Source organism: Myiozetetes cayanensis, unplaced genomic scaffold (genome assembly GCF_022539395.1).
Source record: "Myiozetetes cayanensis isolate MyiCay16 unplaced genomic scaffold, myiCay2020 scf3, whole genome shotgun sequence".
NCBI lineage: Eukaryota > Metazoa > Chordata > Aves > Passeriformes > Tyrannidae > Myiozetetes > Myiozetetes cayanensis.
The window spans coordinates 30,123,167-30,145,407 of record NW_026087521.1 but is presented as its reverse complement, the minus strand read 5'-3'; the positions used below and the strand labels follow the sequence as shown (position 1 = coordinate 30,145,407).

The 22,241-nt window shown below is 41.2% G+C and overlaps 1 protein-coding gene across 1 annotated transcript in view; it reads left to right on the top strand.

Moving 5' to 3' along the window:
* The first annotated feature begins 4,743 nt into the window (after nucleotides 1–4,743).
* Nucleotides 4,744–22,241, top strand: part of NELL2 (neural EGFL like 2) — a 145,924-nt gene continuing 128,426 nt past the window's right edge. Inside the window, exons 1-2 of the mRNA XM_050323417.1 lie at nucleotides 4,744–5,233; nucleotides 5,409–5,537. Of these exons, the coding sequence (XP_050179374.1) occupies nucleotides 5,179–5,233; nucleotides 5,409–5,537 (184 nt within the window). The 5' untranslated portion in view covers nucleotides 4,744–5,178. The remainder of the gene's footprint in view (nucleotides 5,234–5,408; nucleotides 5,538–22,241) is intronic.

Here is a 22,241-nt window from a genome sequence, read left to right as displayed (position 1 = left end):
CTGCAGGTGCAAGACATTAAGTATAATCAAGTGAAGATGGTACAAAGACCCAGGAAGTCTTGAAACTTCAAGAGACTTAAGTTGTGTTTATTAAATAGCTATAGCCTTTGTTTCACAGCTCTGTTCTCCCATAGAAAGTAAATTCTACAATTAAAAGTAGGAAAATATCAAACTGGTATGAAACATTCATAACTCTAGCTGAAATGAGTGATATCTCCTCAGCTGGCACATGCTTGAGAGGGATGCCTTTTATGCCAAGGCTTTTTACTGGAGCTAGTACTGCCGTGGTAGGGTGTTTAGATTAGTTTGTTGGTCTCTGCTGAGTCTTTGTCAGGTGCTGTATTTAGATACAGTTCTCTTGGTCAGGAAGGCAGAGTGCAGCCTGCAGCTAATACTAATACTGCTACCAGTTCTTACCTAAGGGAGGCTGCAAGACCGACAAATTGCAAAGAGAAGATGAGCACAGGAGCTTGTGTGCGTGCATTTTGTGTATGAGAAAGAGGGAAAGAAGGAGAGCACCTGTGTGAGAGGATGTTGCTAAAGGGCAGAAAGCATCTGGGGAACAGGGAAGAGAAGGGGATGCAAGCAGGAAGCTGTGAAGAGGCTAACAAAGCAGCAAAAGTAAATCACCTGCTTTACAGAAACAAAGAGAGAGGTGTATGTGCTTTGCTCCTTACTGCTGAAGCCATCATTTAGAAAACAAGTGAAAATGAGTTTGGTCGTCTGACCTTAGTCCCTCATGGCATTTTACACATCACACAACAACTGTACGGTTTTTACACATGACAGTGTTCATAGACAGAAAATGTGGATCATAATGATATAATGGTGAAGAGAAAAGTCCACAGTGAAGGGTATTAACAGAAAGTGCTGCAGTGTAATTTGCCTGCTCTTTCTTTGACTGTAACTAATAGAAAGCCCTCATCCCCAGCAGTATCAAATTTACTCAAATTAAAAAGCTGCTTCTCTATGACAACAGGCTATTCTTCTTGTTCCACTTCAAAAAGTATTAATTATGGAATATCATGTTTTACAAATATTTTTCTGTATAAATGCTGCATTAAAGCACTATTATAATGTTGTATAAACAACATTATAACAGTAAACAACTCTGCATGTTTTGCAATATATTTTCAGAAAAAAAGTGACATCAGTGTTTTATAAGTAGGTCAGTGACAATTCTTTACGTATTTCTTAAATTCACATGGACTCTCCAGGTTCCAGCATAGAAACACATGGGTAAAACTACTATGAATAAAATATTCATGTTTTTCTTTTAAAATAAATAGACTCAGATGAGCTACAGTAAGAGAGGTAATGCTTTCCCAGTGCAGGATTGTCTCCTGCCTGCTTTAAGAGCTCTACTTGGTTCAGTTTATTACCATCTAATTAATATGAGTGTAATTAATATGAGCATAATTAATATATGCACAATTAATATGATATTCCCTTTGCAATTAATTAATTCATTAATTTGGGGCTTGTCAGACATCACTTAATTCTTCATTTGGCATGAAAATTGTTGTGATTGTTAGTAATTATTCAGAAGACCTATTTAGTTTTTAGGATCTATTGGGTGTTTTGGTAAGGGGGATACCAATATTGTGATATCTGCTTAATCCAAAAATATAATTGAAATTGAAACATTGATGACTAGAAGACTGTTTATGAGTCAGTTGTATTACAAAGCACCAAAGCTGTGTTACAGAGTGTGCTCCTGCTAGAGTGACATGGCAGGGTCACATTGCTGCCAGGGCCATTCCCTCTTCCAGGAGATCTGGTGACTGGGTCCAAGGTCATCTCCTCAGAAAGGCTTTTCACTTATATTTGGTGAAACTGTATGTGTGCTATTGTTGACATGTCCATTGCTGTGGAATTACAGAATGCCATTTAGTCCTGAAGGTTTTGTAAGGAGGTTGTTACACTGTAGATATGGTAATACCTGTGACCAGGTGGTACTTCAAAGAAAGCCACAGCAGAAGTCCCATAGCAAGTGCAAAAGATTGGTCTTGTTTTCTACAGACATTTCCTTGAGTAATCTTACTGCTAGCATTTGTAAGGATAAGAACTATCTTACCTCACAAAATAAACAAACCAAAACACAAAACCCATAACCAATTGAAAAAACCTCTACCAACACACCAACCGACCTCCCAAAATCAAAGAAAAACCAAACCACCTCTGAAACATCTAGTCTCTGGAGAACCTCGAAAATTGCTGAGACATGTAAAGGTTAATATCTGAAATGGGCTTCTCTAGAGAGAGACCTTGCTTATTGTAGAAAGCACTTTCATCTATGCATGGTTATTACAGATCTGTACATGCTGAAGCTTTTTCTTAGGTGTGTCACCATTCGCCGTGTGTGGAGTAGATAATGGTGCACCTCAACATGAAGTGATCTCTTGGCTAAAAGACCTGGTTTCCATCAAAGGGAAGAGCATTCTGGACATCTGAAAGTGTGAAAAACCATTTCTTTCAGATATATCCATAATATCCAAATTTAAGAAGGGACATGCCCATAAAGATGGTGAAACTGCTTGTTTCTGGAGTGATCAGAAAGTGATTACATGGGTAGAAATAGGTATTAGGTTTAGACAACTATTTGAAAGATTTAATCATCGACGTCATATTCCTTGTATTGGTAGAAGTTCCTATTTTGCTGTTCACTTGCTTCTTGGTTAGCTAAATATTGTCACTATTGAAATTTCACATAGCAGAAACACAGCTTTCTGTAATGTGTATAATATCTGCCCTGGGCTCCACATAAATACAGGGGAATAGATAAATTAGGTTGAATGGTGTTTTGAGTGATTTCTCATGTACAGCAAGATGAGTGGCCACTCCTCGGAGATCTATTGAGGAAAAACCAGATTATTAAAGGGATATACTCCAGCTGATCTACATGCTTATGTTACTCCGGTAGGCCCAGCTAATGGAAAATGTCAGTGGCTGCTGGCAGATGCAAAGAACTCAAGGCAGATGTTTGCCTCTTTTGATTTGTTCACTTGTGTGCCTGACTCAACTGGCGGCAGGCCTCATTATGCATCATTATTGCTCTAGATTTTGAACCTATTTCTTCTCAAATTAATTGCTTCTGGCTGAGTTATCTGTAACCAATGTGATTAAATAGCATGAAAACAACCACTGATGTGTGGCTGTTGTCCATTAACTTTCCCAAGGAAATGCATCATTTGTTAAGACTGCTCTGGCAGCCAACGAATTTCATGAGTTTGGAAGCACAGTTCCACGTCACTAACCGGCTGGAGATAAAGCTTTGGTGCAGAATAGGTGCTAGGCTGATTGGGATGGGGGTGGAAAGTCACTGACAACTCTGACTATGCAAGATACAACATCAGGGATGCTGTGTGACCAGTTACATGAGTGGTACCAGCAGCAGCGTTCCTTTATTTCATTTGTTTTCAGACCGGTTGCAACGTGAAATGGCTGTAGAAGCCCCTCTCAGAGGGATATACTGGCTCTGCCTGCCACCTGGAGAGGAAGCCTGTACCTCCTCTGAGGGTGGCAAGCATGCTGGGCACACTGGAACTACATTCTAACACCCGTGCTCTGAATTTGGGTTGAGGTTGACTTCATTTTCCCACTTTCATCTATAGACACTTCTCTTTCTCTCGTTTGTTTTTTTGTTTTGTTTTGTTTTGTTTTGTTTTTAATTTAGTTTTTCTTATAAGAAAGAAGACATTTGCTTTGTATGTTACTTAGTATCTCAATTGGTTCATTTAGTCTGGAAAGGAGATTTACCATTGACTCCCATGGTTACCTTGGAAAAAAAAAAAAGGAGACAAACTCTTTCTCCTTTCAGCCTTCAGAATGATTATTGTGAAAGATGTGAAAGGTCACTTGTAAAGATTTTATAATTTGCAAAAACTATAGAGGATGAGTTTGGGAGAGGTCAATAAACAATACTGGAATCACCAGTTGACATTAGGCTCTTATTGACATGCATGTGAAATTAGGAAAAAAAAAATAACCCCCCAATCCTTTATTCTGCACAATTTGACAAACTGGCAACAAGACATTCCTGCCCTGCACGCTGGGAGTCTATGAAAGGGAAGGGAAGAATAAGGCTATTCTTAGCCCCTTTTATAGGCACACAAAGTTCGGCACAGAAATGTCACTTTCGGGGGGGGCGGAGGGTTTGTTAAAGAGCCGAGGACAGGACCGCTGTGTAGAATCGTCCGACAGGGCAAGTGAACCTGCGGTTGTCATCCCCTCACCAGTTCTGCACACTTGGATCTCGATCAGCGACTGGAAACGTCCTGGTTTCTTTCCCCCAAACCCCGCCCTTCCAAAATTCTTTTTATTTGTGCTCAAAGATCAGCCGGTGGCTTCGCCGGACACTGGACGGCATCACTCGGGAAGGAAACAGCCGGTGACTTCAGCACGGGTCCGCCAGCAGGCAGGAGAGCGCCCCGAGGGTCAGGGCCAGCGCAGATCGGCCGCTGCCAGCCGCGGCCTCCGGGGAGACACGGGCCCTCCCCGCCGCACCCCGGTCCCAGCGGAGCTCCCCGGCAGAGCTCCCCTCAAAGTTCCCAGAGGCGTCCCCAGCTCTTGGGACTGGGTCCATCCGTAGCTCCCCGACAGACAGTCCCGCTCCCCCCGCACCCGGCGGACGGGGCGGTGCCTCCCGCCGGCCCTGCCCGGCCCTGCCGGGCCCGGCGGAGGCGGTGGGCGGCTCCTGTGACCGTGGCATAAACCAGCGGCCCCTCCCGCCGGTGTCGCTGTCCCTGCTGGACGGCGGAGAGGAGAGCGGCGCTCCCGCAGGAGCCGGGCGGAGGCTGCGTCCGCGGCTCCTCTCCAGCTGAGGGGCTGCGCCTGGTGGCGGCGGGGCGGGGAGCTGCGGGGCACGGGCGCGCCGCCTCCGCCTCCCGGCTGCCGCGGCCTCGCTCGTACGGCTGCGGCGGCAGGAGGCTCCGGCGGGCTACCCCATTGTCTGCCCGCGGGCGGAGGGCTGCGCTGCCCGCACGCCCCCCGCCCTCGCCTTTGTGTGCTCCGGCCGGCGGCGGGGCGGCGCGGCGCCCGCCGTGATGCGCGCTGCGGGGCGGCGCGGGGTCCGCGCCGCTCGGTGAGAGGCGGGGAGGGACCCAGCCTGTACCCCGGTGGCTTTTTGCCCGCAGCAGCCGGCGAAGGGGGACTATGGACTGAGCGCATCGGTGTACCATGGAGTCGGGCATCCGCTTGAGCACGCTCTGCCTTCTCCTCTGCCTGGGGCCAGGTAGGCGGATGCCGGACCCGCTGGGAGAGCGCCCGGGAGTGGGGCTGGCGGAGCTTCGCAGTGGCGGTGCCCTGGCCCCTGGGCGGTCGCAGGTGCGGGGAGCGGCGGCGGGGCTCGGGAGGGAACTCGGGAAGTTGCGGTGTCAGCGGCTGGGTGACGGCACTTTCTGGGTCAGTTTCAGGCTTTGGCGTGGACCCCTCGCTGCAGATCGACGTGCTGTCCGAGCTACAACTGGGAGGCTCCACAGAGGGCGTGCGCCAGGTGCCGGGGCTGCACAACGGGAGCAAAGCCTTTCTTTTCCCAGGTACGGCCACCTCAGCCTCGAAACTCCGGCCGCGGCCGTCGGGCCCCGGCGCCGCTCACGGGGCGCCCCCCACCCTTCCCCCACGGCGAGGGGTTTACCCGCTCCTGAGACACCGGCGGCCCGTCCCTTCCCTTCCTATTCGCTTTTCTTCCACTCTTCTTCACAGTCCCACTCCTTCTTTTTCTTTTTTTCTCTCTCACCGCCCCCCCCCTCTTTTTTTTTCCTTTGACTGGTAGACGCTTAATTAAAGTACAGCAGGAACGGGGATAGCAGATGGCTTGTTTTGTGAGTCGTGGGGTGCGGTGATGAATAATAGCACCACCCACTCTACTGCTTTACTTGGGAAACGCTATCATACCCCGATTCCAGCTAAGGAAAAGCTCAGTGAAAGTTTCATGTGAATCAAGCAAAATGCTGAAATGAAGTGCCCTGGAGGAAGGAGGCAGATGGCTGGAAATAAGAACACCGTTTTTTTTTTTTTTTTATGCCAAGGGAAAGTGGCCTTTTGGAGCTTCTGTGACATGACTCTCTGGAGAAACAAAGAATGAGTTTTGGTCTCTTTTAGTGCTTGTGATTGTTTCTTTGCTAATATTGGGAATAGGAATAAAATAGTAATCGTCTATCTTTCAAAAATAAATTTAGAAGGTTTATTAAAAAATATTAAACTTCCTTATATTGTAATTCATAAAGGACTGTAAAATAACTCTTAATGTCTAGTTGAATATCTTGGCATCAGTTACATTGCCTACACCTGCTCATTATCAGTGTATTTTTGAATTGCACATTAATAACATACTGATATGTAAAATGAAGCTGAAGATAAGAATATTTTCAGGAAAAAAACCAACTCTATCTCAATTAAAAAAAAAAAAAGCCTAAAAATGGCTTTTAGAAGCAAGTCTCTTCTCTGAAAGATGACTAAATGCTCCTTATAAACTATGACTAAACAAAACCAAAGAATATGGCTCAACATCTGGTGAAGCACAAGCAAATCTCCACATCAACCTGTAATTTTATAATAGGGAGGACTTGATCACTGGCTTCTTGTGTCATGCCAGAAGTTTCAGCTTGGGTTTAAACAGATTTCTAGTGCAACAGGCAAGAGACTGTGTTTCATGTACAGAAGAGTTATAATTCAAGGGAAGGGATTTTTTTTCATGTTTGCATAAATGAGATAATTTATCAGAAGCTAGTAGTTGCCAAAGGCGCTTTTTTTTTTTTTTTTTTTTTTTTAAGGTGACCTCTCTAGGGGTGTTTTTCCCCAGAACAGCCAGCATGTGTCACTATGGACACGAACGTGGAGACGCATGGGCATATGCGTTCTGAGACACTGGCACATGCAGGCTTGAAACATCTCTGATGGGCTTGCGGCTGCAGAGCCGAGTCCTCTGTGAAGGGGGTGACTGCTTAGAATGGCATCACGTTTGTGTGGCAGTGGAATTTGTGTCCTAAAATAGCTGTAATTTTTAAGGTATGGTTCTGAGTTGCAGCCCCATTGTACTATAATAGGTTGGGGTGAGGGGGAAGTAATAACTCACTTTGTCTTCAGTGGTAACAGGATTAGAGATTAGGAAGAATAAGACTTTTTTGTCCTGATGCTGGGAGAATATGTAAGAAAAATTACTGGATTACTAAAGAATTTTTTTCCAAGTTGTTCCCTCTTTCCTTGCAATTATGAGTGTCCATACTTCCCAAATGGGTTAGCAGTTCATTTATAACAAAAGGAGACAGGAATTTTAAATTTTCACAACAACCTTTTTATTTTGTAAAGAAGAATCAGGGGAATAACAAGGATGAAAACACTTGTATCTAAGTGATAGTTGAAGTCACTCAGTGTCCCTTAGGAAGTCTTCAATGCCCTGCAGGACTGGAGACAATTTTCCCTACTACTGTATAAGATGACTGCAATTTTTTTATAGTAAATGGAATCCTTACTGAGCAGAGAGGTTTTAATTTTTGAACTTGCATTTAGAAATAGAGAAATTTCCTTCCTTGATTAGGCCACAGGGTCCACTTAGTAAATTTTGTTCTGCTCTTAGAACTCACACTTCAGGAACATTGCTGCAGTGTATGCCTTTTAGTGTATGTATTTGCAGTGTGTGAATTTCAAATTGTGTTGACTTGGATTTTGGATTTGCTTCTGTGGTTTTTTCCTTATTCCAGCTAAAGCCTTAGTCCTAGACAGAAATGATTTTTTGAGAATAACACAAATGACTTTAAATGATCTGTGAACTTATTCTGGAAGCTTTAACTTGTGATCCTTTGCCTTTTGGTTTCTTTAGATATTGAATATTGTCTTGTACCATATACATATTTATGATATTTTAGTATGTTGCCTATTTTGATAGACCACATTTTCAACTTATGTGAAGCCTTACTTTACATAAGCTTAAAATGTACAGAAATCCTAAATGCTGTTCTTTATTTTGGAAGGAAATTATGGAAGTAGCATATTGAACTGTGAACAGGTAACAGACAAAAATATATAATGGGAAAATTGTACATACAACTAAAGCAGAGTAGTTTCCTTCCTTCTGTTTCTAGGCAAAAAGTCGGGTTTGACTGCTTAATTACATGTAGTATCAATTTACAATACAAGGGTTTAGGATCTAATTGGCTGTTCTGACAAATTCTTTCTCACATAATTGATTTTTCAAAACTTCTTATATTTCTAGGCCACATAAACCAGTAAGCAGTTAGCCTAAACCTACCTTTAGAGTGTGTTACTGTCCATTCAAGAGCATTTAGATTGCTCTTTTTACAGTTCATGATTTAGAAATAAATTATAGCCATTTGAAATTTGCTGTCATTTGGACTTGTTTGTTTGTTTGTTTGTACCTGTGTGTTTGAGTGCAGCAGATCTAGATGCTGTGGTCTTGGATTCTAAAACTTTTTAAATGTGTGATTCTCCTTGGTTATTGTGGATAGTAGCAACTGAATGCCACTGTAATCTGGCTCTAGTTCGCTGCAGGGACTTGTCTTTCTGGAAATGTGTTTTGCAAAGTAATTGTAAAATGTTCCAGTGTAGCTTGTGGGAAGATACAATTATGAATAGAAAACAGGAGGAAGTCTTCAGAAATGTTAGTGCTGCTATATGTGAACATCTGCCAGCACTTTCTAGCCAACAGCACGTATTATTATGTCAAAATATGTTGAGAGGAAAATTATTCCTCTTCTGGTCAGAGCAACAGAACAAAAGTCAGAATATCTATTTTTTTGACTATTTATGTAAGTCTATGAAATTCTCAGTACCTCTGTTCTTTCCTTTGCAAAACAGGGATGACACTTGGGTAAAGTCCAAACCAGGTGGGTGGATTGAAGTGTAATTAATGTAGTTGAAGGCTTTTGGAGAAGTACCAGTTGTCATTCCTAGAATTCTTTCTTTGTAAATATAGTGCATTAATACAATTTGAGGAGATAGGTGGAGATGAAACTCAGTAGCCCTTTTCCTATGCAATATGGAAATCATATTGCTGCAAGAGCACTTGTTGCATATGTAACTGCAGGGAAGTTTGAAGAGGCAGACAAGACAGGTTGAAGGGTGACAAGGGTTTTGGATGACTGTCTCAAATCTATGCTAGGACACATAACATTAAGCATGTGCAAGGTCCCAGTGAAGCCAGGTATTTCAACTGGCAGTGGGAAATGGTGTTCTGAGGCGTGAGAATCTAAAGAGGGGCTGCAAGAGTAACTTGATCTCCTCTGTCATTTTGCTAGGCAGTAACTTTTTGTCACCCTCTCTCCTCCCTTTAGACTCTGTATATGTATTCTATAGATAAAATATTTTGATAGCCTTTCTGGATCTGACTCCTTGAGAGGAAAAACTATGCATTAGACTGTCTTTGTCCAAAGAGAGTGTGTGTGTGTATAGTAATGGCGACACCTTTTATCTCTCTCCAGCAGTAGTGGAGAGTGGTTGAAGATACACCATAGATCAAGTGATGAGAGGCAAAAAAATGAAAGCCAAGTGATGTGTAAGGACAGTATATACCCATCAAAAGTTGTGTATACTCAAAGAGGAGGCTGAAAGGTGGACAGAAGAGTGCAGTCAGATAGTTACGAATACAGGAAAAAGATTTAGGAAAAAGATAAAAAGAAGCTGGCAGTCATGAAAATGTGAGAGCTTGTATATCAATGCAGAAGTTGGAACTCATTCAGAGGGTAAGTTTTTTTTCTCTACCAGTTAGGATATGTAACTCATAATATGGCTATAAATAATATTTTGATATTTCTGATGAGGAGGGACAGTTCTATAGGCAAGATGTGGAATATTCTGTTGGGGAACGAGGTGTGCTATAAAGCACCAGAAAATAATTTAATCTGTCTGTGGGATGAGTGAAAGGACTCGGCAGTACTGTTCTTTGAATTGGTACTTGCTGGCAGGAAAAAATACCCCTAAAATAGGCCTCTTGGCACAAGTGATTTGTTACCTGTTGCTGTATGACTGGATCATTAGCACATTATTGTAAAACACTGGCAAGACAATATTACTATATCTTATATGTCTTTGGAAAGTTCACTGTGTTTTGTCTCATGGCACCAGTTCACTGTGTTTTGTCTCATGGCACCATCTCTGGACATTACTAAATGAAGGAGGTAAAAATAAAGCCTTAAAAGTAGAGGTGAGTAAACTTTCTCTCATGGAAATAGGATTTACATTGCCTATGCACTTCACACACACAGCTTTTTCCTTGCCACCTGTCATTGAAACTATGGACAGATGCTTTCTCCAGGTTCCAGCTGAGCCTGCTGAAAATATTACTGTTCCCAGCTGCCTGTCACTACCCAGGAGCTAGAGGTTACTGCCCCCACAACTCTTCCAAAGCAAGAGATTATATGAGTGTTCCCATGTCTGCTGATGGCAAAGTCAGCCAGCTTCAGGAGCAAACCTGGCTGACTGCAGTGACATGGATTAGAGTACTGTAAAATCCCATTTCTCCAGCTGTACACCACTCCCAGAGGAGTGGTAACAGACAGCTGGGGAAGAGGATGTTAATGTTGCCAACTGGCTTAGCCGACTGTGAAGTGAATACCTATCTGCAGCATTTTTTGTCTTGCATGCAAACTGGTTTCTTTTAGAAACACTGAATTCTCAAAATGTAGGACCTCCTACATAATCTGTAGATAATAAAAGTTCTAAAAAAAGTTTAATTTCAGTAAGCGCTGGCATGTTTTTTGATGTTAGAAATGCCTAGTGTAAGCAATTGCTCTATGACAATACGGTAGCCAGAAAGGTCCAGATTTTGGCATACCTGGAACGACAGCTTTCCCTTGGCTGCCTTTCATCTCTGGCACTTTCCTAAATCACCTCTGCACCCATGCAACAGTAACCATTGTGGTAGGGCACTGCCGGGGTCGTGATTGACACTGCTGGGGAGCCAGGCTGGGTGTTGAAGGGGAGCCCTGAAGAGCTGAGCTGCTTTTTTCTAGGGCCTGCTGCTCTAGCTGCTACTGCAAGGCATCTCCTTGTTCTAGAAGAGCCTAATGTTTGGCATCCTCCTCCCCCTGTTAGCAGTGGTAGCAAGAGGAGGTGTTTGGGAAGGGTCTGATGCTTGAAGAGCCTGCCCAAAAAGGAGGAAATAGTAGGTGAGAATTGTGCATCCGTTTTCCATCCTAAACCATGCTGAGCTTTAACGCACGGAGAACTGTTATGCACTTACCCACTGCTGAATACTCGTGAAGATAGCAAGTAACACAATCTCCAGTATTGGGTAACTACTGCTGTGCTGGTTTATCTGTAAAATAGAAAGGGAAAAAGTTGGGGGAAGAAAAAGATTTAAATATTGTGAGCTTGTGATTGATGCTTGTAATGCTACAGCAGAGGGTAGGACTGAAATAGAAACTGAATGGGGACCTAAGGTATGGCAGATACCAAAGAAACTCTGGTTTTCAGAGAAGAAAAGCTTGTTATCCCTGAATCTAGTCATTAGTGCATAGTCGATACAAAATAATGTTAAGGAATGACAGAAAACTTGGCTTGTAGCATTTCTGGATTTCACCTGTTTTATGCTGAAAGTTTCAAATAAATATTGGTATTGAGAATGTGTATTAGACATATAAAGTATCAAAAAAGTGTAAGTGTAGCGCAATAAAGTTGTTTTAAGTACAGCTCCAAAAATTATGCCATTGGTCATCTCAAGAAAAATATTTTACACAGGGTGTTATTTTCTTGTCCTTTGTTTGTTTGTTTTTGTTTTTTTTTTTGTTTTGTTTTTCTGCAGTGGACTTTTTGTCAGGAGGGAAAGGAAATAAGCAGAAAATAAATATTCCAATATTCCCTCTAGCCTTTAGGGGTTGATTTTTTTTTTTATTTTTTTTTAATGTACTCACATTTCTTTCCATGCATCTTGATATGGCCTCTTGTCAGTCTGTTAAGTTCTTAAGAGCATGGATTCTGGAAGAAGCTACAGCATGGGGAGAGAAATACTTGCTAAGTGGTGTAGGTACCATACCTTGCCTACCCAGATCCCCTTGGGAGATGGTGCCTAGCAGCATGACTTGGGTGGCTTTGCCTGGGCTTGGTGAGACAGCTGATATGACAATGCTGATTCTTAAAAGTTTTTATAATCAGTGTTTGCTTGTTTGCTCAGGTTGATGCAAATAACCATATTCTGTTCATACATTCAGTATCACCCAAAACAAGCATATTTGATGGAAAACTGAAGATGGGTATGATGTACAGCTCTAAGGAGTGTATGAAAGGGAAATACATGAAGTGTCAGTATGGTGATGTGGGGCAGAGCCCTGGTTGGTGCTGTGAGAAGGGACAGGGTGGTCAAAGGAGTGGGGCCAAAGGAGGCCTCTCTCCATGTTGATGTCCCCATCAAGAGCAACTAGATGCAGATGGCTGCTCACCTGGCAGCCTCTCCTGGCAGCGTGGCAGGGGTGTTGGCTGAAGTAAAAATATGCTGTATTAATAGGACAGCATCTGTCCTGCGTACCAGAGGGAACCCAGCACATGCAATGTGTGTGCCCTGAGAGAGAGGACAGTGACTCTCCTGGGTAGCTGTCGAGCACATCTTTCCATATTGTTGGGGGAGGATTGCATTAGCAAGAGGTAGTGATGTGGGAAAACAAGGTCTTGCTACCCTTATGTAATTGCTTTTGCTGTGACATAGTTCTGTAGTCACAAAGTATGCCTGAGACTTGCAAGGTTAATGTTTTTTTAATGGCTTCTCCCCCCACTGCAGCATGGTTCATCCTCCAGTGAGGTTTCATAGAAGACAGCAGCATTTCCTACATCTAGATCAGTCACAATGTCTATTTTTCTCCTACTGTTTGCTTATAAGATGTGGGAAATAGGTTTTCTACTCTCTCCTCCTCCCCATCTTATGTTCTTCTAGTCTGTATCCTCCAGGGCATATAGGTGCCAACTTGGAAAAATAGCTCCAAATACAGTTAACTTCACTATTTCCACTGAGTCTTATGGGAGGTACAGAACTGAGTTCATAAGTTATTTAAAACCATTGGATAAGAGCTGGAAATTTTATATAGCTGTCATTGGAAACTGTACTTCCATGTAGTGACTCTTCAGTTCCCTATATTTAGTCCCATTTGGTTTTGTACCAAGGTGCAGGTCCACTGAGTAGCTGTATTATTCTACCTGTACTGTTAAGGTACAGCTGAATAAGGGGCAAGAAAGGATTTTTCACTTTTTTTTTTTTTCTCTGTCCATCTGTTTTGGCTAAATTCCTCTATATTTTGTCTCAATGTTTAAGAAATGCTAATTTTTCTCTGTTGGTGTTGTCCATAAGATTCCCTCTCAGGAAAATCTGAGGGGAAATATGATAGGAAAGGGTACTTTTAGCTATTAATTGTTTCAACTGAACAAATACCCATCACGAATATTCACTCAGGTGAATATTAGTGAACCTTAAAAACTTATACCAGACTTGTACAAATATGTCATTTAGGTTATGGTTCCATTGAGGAAGTAAATTTTTTTAATTTTTTTTTCCTCTTTAAACCATATTTTGGTAGGGAAAAAAAAAGCTGTAATTTTCAATGTGGAAGAATTTTACAGTAAAAAGTCTACTTATTTGTTACATTAAACAACATTTTTCTTGGTTTTCTTTTTTGGTGCATACATTTTTTGGGGTGTGTGTGATGCTGATGACTTCAGAGAGATGCAGGCTTAGAAAACTGACTTTCATGTTGAGTCATCTCATGAGATGCTGCTTGCAGCTCTGGGCTGTTGCAAGGTGCTAAAGCAGTGGGCATGGTCTCTTAGAAGACTAAAAGACACTTCTGAAGACACAATGTTCAAAAGGCTTTTAGCAGATTAACATTGGCTGCAGCAAAACATTGCTGCAATAGACTGTAATGTTTCCAAAGGAGCCATTACAATCAATATTGCTAGCGATCCATAACTGAGAACTCTTTCAGTGGAATTTGAGTGGCTATTTCTGTCTCTGAAAATAGAGGGAGTATAATAAGAAAAAGACATCCAGTTGTAGAATTGCTTATTCTGTCAGAGCAACATTTATACAATTTCCCCAACATAAATACTTATTTAAGTATAATTAGATGATGGTAACATCCATATTGTTTATCCTAAAAAGAGGTGACATGTACCAGCCTTGACTCTATGGCTGGAAGTCTACCAGTCTCTAGATACAGCTGTGTAATGATCCAGAAGGGTTCCAAAGGACCTTTTCTTGTTTTGCAGTCAATAATCTGTGTTTTAATAACTCCCTAAGCACACAGTTGCATGTGTGTGTGCCCAAGCTGTTCCAAAGGCACTCTTAAGATTTCCTGTGACATTGACTAATGTACCTTGAACTTGAAATAGTCCTTAGATTTGCTCAGCACCCATTCAAGGAAGAAGGTAGACTTGAGGAAAACCTTGTTCAGTGATGCTCTTTCTAAGAATCCATGCATACACCATTGGTATAAGGAAAGCATACAGGAATAAGATCTGGGAGGTTGAAATTTTTTAAAACTGAGATTGTGTCTGGGTTATTGCATTCACCCTGGGTTTCTGTATTTCGGAAAAATATCAATGAATTGCAGGGTCTGAAGAGAACAACAAACCTGATTATACAGCAACAAAAGGACTGGCTTACTACGAAAGCTTTCGAAAGAACTTCAGCATGTACAGCTTGTTCAAGCAATGACAAAAGTGTTGTATGATAAGTGTCTAGTATTAGAAAATTCTTAGAGGTTTAAAATGAAGGAATTATTTAGTATTCAAAGAGCTAGAGGTAAGAGTAATGTAATGATACTACAAGTGGAGAGGATTTAAGATAAAAGGAAACTTTCACAGTGAACTAGTTTAGATTGTGGAATAGCTACCGAAAGAAGTGGTGGAAATCTCCACACTTTTTATTTTTTAGAAGATAGTATGAAATAAAATATCTAGAGAACATTATCTATGTTGTAGTAATTGTGTTACATTTAGTTAATATGCTAAGGATGGGTGGATGACCCTGTAAGTTTTTCTGTACTATGGAGATCTAGGGTATTGGTGGAATTGCTCTAGTATAGGGAGAGATTTTCAAAGGTACAAAGTAGCATCAAACACCTGGTACTCAATAATGAAACTGGTGCCTTGTATTCTCCTGAAACCTGTTCTTTAGTGCATTTCAGAATATTTTAGTGATATGCAGTTAAAATAAGCCTACAAGAGCAAAGAAATTAGGGTTTGGAAAAATTTTGTGATTTTTAACTCATCCAAGCTTATAAATTGGGTATGCATTGAAAACCTGCAGCTGATTTACCAGGGCTAGTGGACACATTCATAGAAGCATGGACTCCATTTATACCTGATTTGAAAGAAAATTTCTTGCAGGAGCATCTGGACTCTGGTTCTCCGCAGCTTCCTTGAAACTTCTGGCCATGGTAGCTTAAGTTCCCCATGTATTTTCTGTCTGTCTACCCTGCATACAGCTGAGCAGTGTGTAATGATATTCTTTGGATCCCTCCTCTTTGATGTTCCCGATTCAAAACCTTTCATTTTCCTGTCATCAATACAGATATTCTGCAAGTAGAGATTTTTCCAAGTATGCCAGTACAGTTGGTGGCATTGGTGTCTCCCATCTACCCTCAGGTGGAAGTCTCTCTGCCACTTCCCCCTCTTTTTTGCAGGTGCCTGAATTCTCTTTACAGTTCAGTCTCCTGCCTTCTCCCTGTATCTGCTGCTGTTTGCTCAGTCTGCTGCTGGAGACCTGTGGCTAGCAACAAAGGTGTTGGATGTGCTTGGAATGCTTCAAATATAATTTTTAACAGTAGTGGCCTCCCTCTGCCTGCCATGCTCTGCTGTTTTTGCTGTTAGGGTTCAGGCTTAAGTTTTCTGGAGCTCTCTATCTGCATTGGTGACTGTTGGACATTCTCTTGTATCAGAAGTTAATTTTTCATACAGACTACATTGTGGTGGTTATCTGTGAAATTACAATGGATCTCATATTAATATTTCTTAAACTCAAAATGGTGTTGTGTGAAAATAAATCAGCACTAAAATTCTTAACACTTTTGGTGAGCTGAAGGCAATTAGCCCTTATGTGGGCAAAAATGCTTGTACCCCAGAAAACCAGAGGTAAAGGAAAACTAGGATGAGAGATTCAAACCAGTTCAAAGAGGGAGAAATATATTCTTAATGGGGGAAAAAAAGATAAACCCTCCAGAGCATTTAGAAATGATTATGGTTGGGCTAGATCATCTCAAGGGCTCCTTTTCAGCCTAAATGATTCTGTGAAACATAGGCTGCAGGAGTTAGGTCCTCAGGAGCGTCATACTGGTCACAGAAGGAGGTCTTGAGAGAAAATGACTGAGCAGAGAGCATGAATAAGTCTTACTGACACTTGCACAGTGAGAAGCAAGTGAGGGAGAAATGTGGTGTGTTGCTGAGAGGGTATTGGAATGTCTACACCAAGCATGTTCCTAATCCAAAGGTACCATGGTGGGTACTGATCTACAGTCTGTGATTGTATGATAATCTGCCACTGGAATGTGATATAATTGAGAATTTGAATTGTGTCATGTCTTCAGGGAGAAGGGTAGGTCATGTTATGCAGCTTGATCTACACCTAGCATAATTTGTTTAGATGGTTTATTATTCTCATTAAGTTTGTACTTTATTGTTTTTAATTGATTAGGCTTTGTTTACCTTCAGTAGTTCTGCTTTTTCATTTGGAAAAGGCTGGTAACACTGCTTCTTCCTGTCCTCCCCCTCAGAGCATGACTTGAATAACTGTTAAAATCCCGACCATGCTATATGACAAGGGACTGAAAATAAAATCAGTCTTTTAGTAGTTCTCATGTGTATCATGCCCTTATTACAGTACCAGTATGGCTGGAAGGCAATGCATTATTTTTCTTCTGCTCTTCAGTGTCCCAGTGTTAACAGCATTTCTTGGTGTGATATTTTTTGTTGTTGTTAGGTCAGTTTGACACAAAGTGCTCATGTGACAGTATGCAGCCAAGCATAACTCGGTGCATATGCCACAGATGGCAGCAGCAAGGAAAACAAGACAGGCTTGATTTTTCTCCACAGGTTTCAAGGTGTTCTCAAAGCAGCTTCTAGAAAGCTACTTTAAGCCTAAAGGGAACTCTGTGTGTGCATGTTTATATACACATATATATTTATATACACATATATATTTATAAAGCTACAGTAGCTGCTACCTTTTAAATGTAGCTGGAGCCTCTACTGAAATAAAGAAGCAGAGAGAAATCCCACTCAATGCTACACCTGTGTCCTTGTTCAAACATAGTAGGTGTTATAGTGGTATTGCTCTGAAAAACCTAAACAACATAATTCTAAGTAGCAGTACTTAATACTACCTGTAAGGGAGCACATACAAAACATCATCAAAATTTAAAGAGGAATTAAAAATAGGGTTGGAATATAGAGGAGGAAAAACTGGTAAAAAAAAAAAAAAAAAAAAAAAAGGTATTGCATCGTATAATTGATAATCTGGAAACTATAAATCACCAGAAAGCATTACAATAAAAAATACATGGTCCATGTATTTTTTATTGTGCACACTTTTATATTTCCTAGGAGTGGAATTTCAGTAATAAGAACCAAAGTAGTCGTCTTTTATCTTCATCACTTTGTTATCATGTAATAGGTCTACCCTGTGTAGCACCCTCTCTCCTGGTGATAGTATCTAGCATGATGACATAGTAGCATTGAAAGGGATACTATTCTGAACAAGGAACAGAAGTTTTCTGTATCACGTATGTCTTTCAAAATTCCTGATAGTCCTTTTGTACATGTGGTGCTTCCCCCTGTGTTGATCTGCACGTTTCTAAAATTCATTTCAGAAATGTTCAGGAGAGCACATTCTCATTTTCTGGGGTGGTTTGGTGGGAGTTGTTTTAGTAACAATCTAGTGTGGCAGGATCTGTATTGCTGTTAGCAAATCAGCTGTTTCAGCCTCCTGTGCTGAGAACACAGACTTCTAATCCGGAGTCCTACACATTTAAAATTCAGGTTTTCCTAAGGTTAGGTTTCTTATCCTTTCATTTGCCAAAGGTTTGAAAAATTGTCAGAAATATGCTAGTGGAGATACAGTCACTAGAACCTTACTGTACCTATTTACCTCCTATTTGCCTTTTGCTTACTGAATCCAAAGGTCATGAAACCCTTAGTCATGGACCATATATAATTTTGGAAGAGTATACCTGACTTTTTGAGGTGCAGCCTTTTTGACATTACAGTAAATGATTCCCACTCGTAATCCTATTGCAAATTCCTTCTTTGCTGAAAGGACGACAGCCCAAGCGAGGTTGAGAGTTGTCCAAGTGTCCTGGCATTGTGCTCTGCCAAGTTAAGCCTGAGACAGAGAGAACCATGATACTTAGTCCTATGCTCAAATGAATGTTTGTATAGTGGTGTAAATCTACCGCTTGTTCTCTCTGCATCTACTTCTCTGTGTTGTATGGATCTACTAACCAAGGAAAGGTGCTGTCTGTGGCTGTTTGCACTGTGCTGCTGACACACTGAGGCATACCACCACCGAAATGACATTTCCGTGGTCTGTAATGCAGGTGAAGAATTGTATTGAGCAGCTGCACCCTTCATTTGACAGCTCCACTGAAGGAACTGAATTCTGCTAGTGTAGAAGGTGGATGGGCTGGAAGGAAAGATCCACCTTCCCCATTCCACACAATGCAGTCTAGTTAAGTATATGTGTGCCACAAATAATGATTCTCAAGATCATCTTAGGGGTTTGCCATGTTTTGAAAGAGTTTGTGCTTCAGGGGCTGGCACCTCAACTGTTTTGTAGCCTCACAGGGGTGCTAAGAGACTGTTTTAGCAGGGGAAGTCATATTAGTTGGGCTGTGGGAAGGTAAGCTTAGCATCACAGAAAGATTCAGTTAGATGTGACTTGGTTCCTAGAAGCAGCCGGTCAGTACATAAGCTCAGAGGCTTAACCCAGGCACTAGAATAGTCAGTCTCAAACTAGATTTGTATCATGTCTTTTGCAGAATGCTTCTAGGCAGATTTCAGTGGTATTATTGTCAATATAAAGGGAATGCCTATTACATTAGAAGCTGTAGTTTGGCACAGTTGAATTTTCAAAGTCTATCCTAAAGAGTCATCCAAATCAGTGCCAGGAGCAGGCAGAAATAGTTGAAAGCTTACTACCACTCAGTTATCTCAGTCTATCATATCAGGTAGAAGGTTTTCCCCTATTAAATATGTTCTATTTTAATTTTATTTGCATAGTTGTTAATTTTTAATGTTCCTATAGCTTCAAAACAAAAACTTAAGAAAGCAAATGAGCTTAATAAACCAAACAAAAATTCCCTGGGGACTTTGACCATGAAGAAGAAAACATTTCTAGCAAAGCACTTTGAATGAAATCATGATCATTTAGACAAATGTACAAACTATTCCCAATTACACAAACAAGTTCAGCCCGTAATAATGATTTGGTTATTTCAAATCAGAAACAACTTTAAGGCAACTGCCTTTAAGCCTAGGTGTCCAGACTCTCAGTACCTTTCCCTCCTCTTGTCCTGCAGTGGATTTGAATTCTTAGTTGTGCCAAGGTGACTTTAAACACCAAAGTATGTAGCCAAACTTTTGGTGAGCCACACTTTTGGTCAGAAGTGATACGATTACCATTTTCTGAGGATGAACAGTATGAAGTTGAATTTTTTAAGTATGAGTGGGGGAAAATGTGTTCAGAGGCAAGTCCTTCTTCTAGTCTTTTGTGTCAGTCTGTTGTGACTTATGGGACTTTGCATATGGTTTGAACTGGAGGAAGATGGATGACACAACAAAGCTGTATCTGACATTCAGAATAGAGGGAGAAACAAAGCAAAGGCAGTTGGAACCTCCCCAAATGCTGCAAGAACAAACTGTGACATTTTCCCCTTGTTTTTATTTGATTTAATGATTTGGCTTCAAGTCAGTTTTTGTGTCGATTGTTTAGTTACAGCTGAAGAGCATTTTGCCCTCTTTCTTTTCTCCTTCCCATTCATTGCATTTCTATTTGCATACATCCTTGCTGAAGCATTTCTTTAATGGACATAAGAAGGGAGACACATCACATCGTGGTGGTGTCTGAACTACAAGGGCAGTCTGTGGGCTATCTCCCTAAACAGTCTGTGGGTACCTCAAGGTCCTGATCATTTAACTTGAGAGATTTACTAACATTCTTGCTCCTGGCACTTGTTTTTGTGCTGGGGAGACCAGGCTGTACCCAGTTTACAGGGAGCATTTGGGTACATAAAGGTCTAGATGCACCCATTTGTATCCTTACATACATTTAAATTGTAATCCTAGTGTTCACCCAGGCTTGGGACATGGACAGTGCTCCTGGGCCCTGCAGCTTAAGCACACCCTTTGGGAATGACTCCACTGGGAGTCTTACAGGGTTAGTGTTTACCCTGTATCTTGTAGTCTTTTAAATTTGAGGTAGAACTGCAGCACTTTCCCCTCAGACTCTTGCTAAGTTCCTTCCTACAGCATTGGAGAAACCAAATCAGGTTCATGTGGGTTTGGAAAACTATAGCTGCTCCTGTTTTGCTATTCTTTCTGAAACGACTGGGAATCTATGAGAAGCCAATTAAAAAATGTATAGAAAAAGCATCTCAAAATGTTTTATGAGCTGATGTTATGTATCAGTTCAAATAGCAAAACAGACAACCTTTCTGCTAAAGTATGTAAAATGCATCATGTCTAGCAGGGTTTTGGTATAATAAGGGTTGTTTTACTTCTCTCTGTCTTCAGTTTTCATTACAGGAATGCAACTCCTGAATTTGAATGTATTGTACTCCACTTAAAAACCTGCTACACCCCTTCAGAGTTGGAAAGATTCTGCTTTCGGATTGGCTTTGTATGCTGCCCCATTGGCTGGGAGCAGCTTAGCCCACGTTACTTACTTAAATAAAAGAACAATATAAAGTAAACAGTTACCCTTTGTAGTCTGTGTGAAATTCTTATTTACGAAAATATTAGCCAAAAATTGGAGTATGGGGAAGTGACAGAATGTGAATATATGCTTGTGACACTCATCCCAACTAATGTAGGAAAATGAAACAAAATTGAGCCAGCCTTATTATATTTTTCAGATTCATTTTAGCCTGCAGCCCTTCTTTTTCTCACAAACCACTAGACTTTAATTTGGATAGTTCAGCAAACTTAGTCAGATGCAGAATTGATTTATAGATGCTACTGTTAAAAGCTGATTATGTGGACATGAAACAAACTGTGGAGCTCAATTAGTTAGGATGCCTCCTTCAAAGACTTCTGCAGGAATCTGTTTTATGATTCAGTTCATACTGTATGTTTACCTTTAGATGCTCTTCAGAAACTCAACACATCCTTTGATGAAACAAGTTATCCACTGTTTAATAACTGTTTTTTTATTGTGAATTGGAAAACATCTGTAATGAATGGCTTGTTCTAAGTCTTTCCACTGTGTGATTTAGTATGCTGTTGGTGTTTTTTTTCTGTGGCAGGGCATGGTTGGGCTAGTTAAATTTGATCAGTTGCCTAATATGGTTCCTCATATGTTTACAGGAATGCAGTTGTCACCACAGGGATGAGGAGAAGCAATTACAGGCTGGTGACAGCAAAGGATAAAACTGCTTCTTTCTGCAACACCCGTTTGCATGGGTGGAAGTGCCTTTGGACCTGTGGAATGAGTCCTGGTGAAAGTTAGACTTGCTGTCTAGGTTATAGTGCAGTAATTATCATCTCATGAACATAATTGAAGTGACAACATCTGCTCTTGAAACCTCAAGGAAACACTGGTGTGGTGTTGGTGTTTGCTGCAGAGCTCTGACTGCAGATTGTCTCTGAGAGGGGAAAATGCATCCTAGTAGTGAGGGTTGTTGCAAACAGACAGCTGCTAAGCTTGTCTTCTGAAGGGCTGAGTTCCTGCAGGTTTTGTGGTCAGTGATTTTCTTCACTGGGCTTTCAGATTGCTTTGCAGCGTTAGATCTTAAAAGACCTCTAACTTGAGTGAGGAGTGAGACATGCTTTGAGTTTGGATTTTTGTTTCTTTCACTGTCACTTTCATTCTTCTATAAATTTATGATGGGTTGATGACACTGGGGGTTTGTGAGTTGTAGTGGTGTGATCAAGCCAAACACAGGCAATATTCTAGGAAAGTAAACCCAATATATATGTATCATGGCTAGAGACAAATTTTGTATTCAAACTAATAGTTCTCTCCTTATTTTTGAACTTTAAAGAGATTTATGTCTTTGGATTTGTGTTTTGGAAATCTTCACACTATGAAG